The 7,199-nt window shown below is 36.4% G+C and overlaps 1 protein-coding gene across 1 annotated transcript in view; it reads right to left on the bottom strand.

The window, feature by feature from the left end:
- Positions 1-2,635: 2,635 nt before the first annotated feature.
- bltp3a (bridge-like lipid transfer protein family member 3A) overlaps positions 2,636-7,199 on the bottom strand; it is a 43,523-nt gene continuing 38,959 nt past the window's right edge. The window contains exon 21 of the mRNA XM_079588441.1: positions 2,636-7,031. Coding sequence (XP_079444567.1) covers positions 6,921-7,031 — 111 coding nt within the window. The 3' untranslated portion in view covers positions 2,636-6,920. The remainder of the gene's footprint in view (positions 7,032-7,199) is intronic.

The raw sequence follows: 7,199 nt of genomic DNA, 5'->3' as shown, positions 1-7,199 counted from the left end.
AATATATATAGAATATCTACATAAATAGATAACGTAGTCAGGCTAATAATACCTGACTATGTTATCTATTTACGTAGATGTTCTCTATTATATATGAGTTATTTGACTATTTTCTCTTTTATTATATTAAAATAAAATGTTTTATAATTAAATAAGATACTTTTAGTTGTTATTATCTTGTTCTGAGTTATGTTGAATGGATATGGAAATATAGCATATCTGTTGTGAATATGCAATAATTACGGTAGGCTACTAATGCATTTATTGTATTCGGATATCTTTTAAAAACAAAACAACACCAAACTGTACATTTAAACAAGTTTAATTATACATTTATAAATAATAATATCATTAGTAGCCTACCGTAATTATCACATATTCACAACAGATAGGCTATATTTCCATATCCATTCAACATAACTCAGAACAAGATAATAACAACTAAAAGTATTTTATTTAATTATAAAACATTTTATTTTAATATAATAACAGATAAAATAGTCTAATAACTCATATATAATAGAAAATATCTACGTAAATAGATAACGTAGTCAAATTAGCCTATTTTTGATCAACAAATTTCATCTAATATACTTTTTGTTTGTAGAAATTAGCATATATGCAAACACTCAGGACCGCTACTGACCTTTCTGTTGACAGTGAGAGAGACAAAGATCAACCGCTGGAAATGTAACAAAAGAATACCGCGAAATTCAGTGCAATCAATATGACCGTCTATGGCCGAAATAGGTAAATATGCTAATTTGTTTTTTTGCCTTATGTGTAATTTATATGAAAAACATTTTAAATGAAAATACAGACACTTTTAGGAAAAGTCAGGTACCAGCCGGATTTTATTTATTTATTCAACAAAGTTATTGCAGGTATAAAATTCAAAACGTCAAAATGACCGTCATGGCTGTTCTGTTAAAGGACCCTGAGTGGTTGTGGTGAGTAGCTCAGTGTTGCCAACTCTTGCAAGACAAGCAACAGCAGCTTCAAAAGCAAGCCTATATTATTATAGCCTGTTACGGTTTCAATGTCAACAGACTCAATAAATGAGCCTGCAGCATATTAAACTGCAACCACAGAAAAAAAAAGGGGAAAAAAACTGCGGCCCATCATTTTTTGAAAAAAGAAAAAGAAACCCAAAGTTGTGTTTAATAGGGGGACTTGGCAACTCTGGTACGACTCTGTTGTTTTGACAAGCTGCTCACTAAGAAAATGTGCAACCGTTGCCTCGTGCTCCAGATAGAACCAGGCCGGGGTCCGGTCCATGTTCCCATAATTGGTGACCACTGCCTGCACTAGAAGGTTGAGATCGTAGTGCGTAGTAGAAGTGCATAGATAGTGTTTAATTTAGGACACAAATGGTCTTTATTTACTATATTTGCTTTTATTTTGAGTCCCTGAACTCTGACAGTGTCAAATGATGGGAAGCTGCATTTAAATTACACTCAATTCGCACTTAACTTGAAAGTCAAAGTTAACAGTGACATCCACCAACCGGAGAAGTCGCTGTTTTTAGAGCAATGCTTGATGAAGTCCGCACCAGTTGGAGTCCAGACCAGGGGTGTTTCCAGCCTTTCATAAGTACTGGGCACAGGTCACCCATCAACAAGTGTGCCAATATTTTGATGTTCTTTTTCATTCTGTTTTGGATCTACAGTAAACTTATATAAATCATCTTGATCCAGGGTTAATTGCCAACTTTGATTATTGGCAACATAATGATAATCATGATTACAATATGCTGTTTCTGAGAAGTTATTAACAGGCAGCACAATTATGTGATATTGCCTTTATACAACAGTTCTACTAAGAAGAAGGTAATATTATTGAGTAACTTGCATTTTACATGCAATCATTTATTTGCTGTCCTTTTTGCCTTACCAATGAAAAAAAGAAGAAGCTCCAAGCAAACCCACTGCAGAAACCCTGCAACCCCGAACAGCTCACAACAGAAGTGTTTACCGTACTTATTTAATCATGAATCGGTTAAATGGATGATTCAATGACTCACTCATAAAAACAGTCAGTTCAGTTGTAACAATGTAACCTGCAGAAAGTCTCACTGAAAGATCTTCACCAGTCACCACTGTCATGCAAGACAGTCTGTCAAGAAGTGCCATCCTTATCGGTCCTGTATCTAATGGGCACTTCACTGACTCAGTTTCATTAACAAGTGAGTCGAACAGATTCGTTCAACACTGACTCGGTTTAGGGATGTAACGGTTTCTGAATTTGGAACAGCATACTAGCATCCAACTCTTACTATTTTATTTTATTTTTTACCATAAATTATTATAAGGCAGAGAGATTAATAGGCCTGGTAATATGATGGTAAGTGATTCTGACTGCAGGATTTGATTTGCAAGGACGCGTAAAGGTTGATTCAGTTTTGGCTCGATTTGCACTTATTTTAGTTGGCGGAGCAGAGATGGACAAAGTGACTGGCAATATTGTGGCAATATATATGACAATAGTGTACATAAAATTATAGTTACTCCACATTAATATCACACACACTCGTTCTGAACAAAAGTACCAGTATTTAATAAAATGTTGGTCATGCCGTTCTCAGCTGAATAAGTGTATTATTCGAGAGAGTAACTGACAGAAGATACACAAAGTTCAACTTTAATAAACATTTTATTGATCATCATTGGTGACATTTTCACACAGTTATGGTTCACAGAACCAACAAAATATCAGTTTGGTTTTAATGTTTTGTTCCAGGACTTTAATGGTGGTGATGTAAAATGTGAAATGACATTAGCATACTTTAATGAATAGATCAGAGGTCAAACTAAACATTGTATCCACAGCAGGTCAAGCGGGGCATTTACTGGGATGAACATGACATTCAAGTAACCAAAAACAAGACAATCAGTTAGAAAACAAGATCAACTCAACCATTTAAAACTTCCCGTACACCTGATAATCCCAGTAGAGTTTGCTGGCCAAAACATTCAGTTCAGAGACAAACCACATATCATGCCATCTTCTGGATAACAATATGTATTCACTGTTAAAATACTCAGATGTTTCTCTAAAAATGCCTTTGGAGAAATAGTGACGATATATGGATGGCAGCTCGGATCATTTTGTGAATTTGAGAAATATTTGAGTTCATATTGAAATCTCTTGACTTTTGATTACAGACTTTGGTATCTTGTCAAATCTGAGCACAGTTGGAGGCATTGTTGAGATCTTCTCTGAAACTCTACAGGACAAATGTAAAATTAGTGTGTATCTAAAGCGCATTTCTGTTTCTTACAAATATATCGCAAATCATTAACTAGAACTACTTTCACTCTCCATAGACTGATGAAGAGACCAATCATCCTCTTGAGAAAAGCCTTCAAACTTAAACAAAACCTCCGTCGTACTGGACAAATAATCTGATTTAACCGCACACAGAATTAGAAATAGTTCATTTAGTACCAACTACACAGCTAAACCAATCAGTACAATTAGTCAAATCAGGTCAATATTGAACATATGCTCACTCACATATGCAGTACTCATCTACAATAATGACCCTTAAATAAAAAGTATGAATTAAAAAACTCACTCAACAGTCGGTGACCTTCATGATGTTGCACTTGTGAAAGATTCAAGTAAAAGTCATGCATAAAACACCAAAACATTTTTCTCTTCCATGCACTGAATGAAGTTTTTTGATCGTAAGAATAATGTTTCAATTACTACCGTCTACAGGAAATGTCTTTAGTTTTTAGACAATTATAACCGTTAGTTCTCCAAAGATTTTCGGAAGACGTGATATACCTTAATACACTAACGGAGAATGTTTAGTGTATAGAAACGCTACACATTTCACTGAAAGCTGAAGCACAGAGACACTGGAACCATCACAGGTTGAATCAGAAACAGAAATTGCACTTTCAATAAAGTCAAAAATGAAGCGTCACATTTGAAACTAACCGGACACTTGCTGACAAATCAATCCAGATGTTTGAAGACAGAAGGATGTTGACAGGACCACATTCATCCAGCTGTTTCCTATAAACCCACACGATTTATCAGCCTCACAATACGGATTTAACATGAAAATAAGCCTAAACATTACAATACACAACTTCAGGGTGTCGAAAAGCTGTAGTTGTAAAGTGAATAACTTTTACTTACTTATATAACGTACAGGACATCAAACAGAAACACGTTTCACATCATCCTTGTATCACAACTCCTAGTTAAACATTTAAAAAGGGGGTTAGCTCAACAATAAAAAATATTTCCATTATTTTTATATAAAACAAAAAATTGCCCATGTCGTTGCTGTACTTTGTAACAAACGTCCAGTCACAAGAAGCCATCTCCTCATACAAATAAAGTTCAAGTATGCATAAACATTCATATTTTAACTCTACAGATTAGTGAAATGTCTCAAAGTGTCTTATTTAGCGTAACAGACTATGAACATAAACGCTAAACAAAACAAATCTTTGTTATTAACGCTGCATTCACGCCATGTCGTAATTACCCAGTTTACAATGTAACAAATCTAGATCGTTCTGAGTGTGTGTTACATTGACACGAGCGACAATAATACTGAATAAAAGTGACTTCACAACTGCACAAAAGTCCCTGTGCAGCAACTCCAGCGCTGGCACTAATGCTATACTTCAGTCTGTGATCATCATTTGAGAGGCGCGAGATCGTACACTACAGGAAATGGACATCATCTCAATACCGTGACTCTGAGGATAATAGAAGTGCCATCCGTTGTACATTAAACCTCAGATAAAGGGTGATGTATAGCAGTGAACATTAAAGTCAAAGTGCTTCTGTTTCAGCTCCAGTCATCAACACACACACATCAACTCTACACACCGCACTGATTCAGATGAATAGCAGCTAATAAGAAACTTACTATACAGCACACTAGTCAAATCCACAGCTCTAGTGTCTACTCTTACTAGTGACCTTCAAAAGACGGTCTCCTAACAGTCATGGAACCTCATAAGTGAAGGATTTGACTTTTGATTTATTATCTTTGAGAGCAGCATCATTTGCGGCGTACCTTTTGTATTAACAACACGTCTACTATGTCTTGATGTTCTGTCTATCAGGGCTGGGTATTATTGACAGCTTCCACGAATCGATTACATTCCCATTCAGATTTGATTCAGTTCTATATTGATTCGTTTACACAGTGCAAAAGTTCATTTATTTCTGTAATTCAACTTAAAAGGTGAAGCTAATATATTATATAGACTCATTACATACAAAGTGAGATATTTCAAGCCTTTATTTGTTATTATGTTGATGATTATGGCTTACTGCTATGAAAACCTTTTCACAATATTCTAATTTTGAATGTGGGGTTTTCATAAACTGTAAACTATAATCATCTAAATTATAACAAATAAAGGCTTGAAATATCTCACTTTGCATGTAATGAGTCTATATAATATATTAGTTTCCCCTTTTAAGTTGAATTACTGAAATAAATACAATTTTGCACAATATTCTAATTTTTCGAGTTTCACCTGTATATTTAAATAATTCCTTTTCTCAAAGAATTCAAATTCCATATTCAATTGCTGTTTATTTATTTTTTTACATATAATGATAAATGATATAAGACTGATTATTGGATTGATTTTTAATTATAGGCTACTGTAAGTTTCTCTGTGAATGGTGGATTTCAAGACTCACGCCTGAAAGTTAATTTGTTGTCAATCCCAAAAATTGACAGTGGCCCTGTTTACACCTGGTATTAAGATGCGTTTTGGTCGATCGGATGAAGTGGACGACACTAAATACAGGAGTAAACGGGTCTAAAACGCCCGGGTCTAACGGGTCTAAAACGGGTCTAAAACGGGTCTAAAACGCAACTACCACTTCCAGAGGGAGTTGAAAACACATTGGACCGGATTGCTTTCGTAGTGTAAACGCTCATGTGGTCGAATGTGTTCAAACAGCCACAAAAGACCGTCTTCTCTCCACATACTGACCTAATGAGTGACATTATGGGAAACGCTCTAGCCAGACGGGTTTTAAACTTTGACGGCTGAAGAAGTTTATTTTAAAGATGAAAAACGTACCAAGCACAATGTTCTCTCAGCATTCCTGATTTATAACACACACTCACAGCGTTCGGCTGGTCTCGAGTCTGTCAGAGCAGAAACTAAAAATGTTTTTCTGTCGTCTCCGGTCGCGTTTATATGTTATTTGCGCAAGCTTATTTCATCCATTAGATGGAAAGATCTGAAAAAACATACATTTCCCCGGCCATAGACCCTCCTCTCGAAGAAATCAGGACAGAAGTGGTTGAAAGTGGACAAAAGAGACGGATTAAAACACCAGGTGTAAACGGGAATGTGTCTCCCTCGTCTACCAGCTGTAAACAGGGTCGAAATGAAAAAGAAGATTGATAAAAAATGTTTTGAAAACGTCACCCCAGCCCTGTCTATATAGGCTGCTCACTAGGTTTGGGAACAGAGCTTGTATCTACCAGCCTTGGTACCAAACAACACTCGGACGTGTCTATAAAATCTAAAAGCTTTACATAGTCCAGTCATGAAATCAAAAAAGACGAATGTGCAAGAAGCATGCTGACCAGAAGTGAAGAGATGATCTATTGTGCGGTAAAGAGGGTCTGCGGCAGTGAAAGAGTCTCACCTCAGTCCTCCTCCAACTGGAAACTTGGTGAGCCGATGTAGTTCAGTCACAGAGAGAGAAAAGCCACTGTACAGGAAGACTGTGTGGAGGACGCTCACAGACACTGAGGAGAAGAGATGGCGTCTGGTCTTACGCTCAGATGTTAGAGAAAGGGATGGACGAGAACTTTGAGTCAGAAAAGGCAAAGGTCTAGTTCTTCTGGGTTATCTACAAGACATGTTAGCTTGTGCCTCGTTTGAACTGAAGTCTGGTTTCTTTCCCTTTGTACATCACAAGGTGAATGAGGGGTTGTGTTTCCTGACTTCCTGTAGCAGGCGCTCTCGGTCCGACAGAGCTTTCTCGAGAGCCGACTGGACGTCAGTGAGTCTGGAGTCCAGAGACTGTGCCAACAGAGAAACATGTACAGATTACATCTATCCTGAACTCGATATTAAATGACAAATGATATCAATTATGATCAGTTGAAGCACAAAAACACTCCTTTGAAACAGACAAACATACTAAAAAGAGACAATTTTAGAGAGAAGCTGAACTCGCAACAATACACC

This window comes from Phoxinus phoxinus (genome assembly GCF_949152265.1).
Source record: "Phoxinus phoxinus genome assembly, chromosome: 18".
NCBI classification, from domain to species: Eukaryota; Metazoa; Chordata; class Actinopteri; order Cypriniformes; family Leuciscidae; genus Phoxinus; species Phoxinus phoxinus.
The sequence above is the reverse complement of the archived record's forward strand: the minus strand, read 5'-3'. Positions and strand labels throughout refer to the sequence as shown.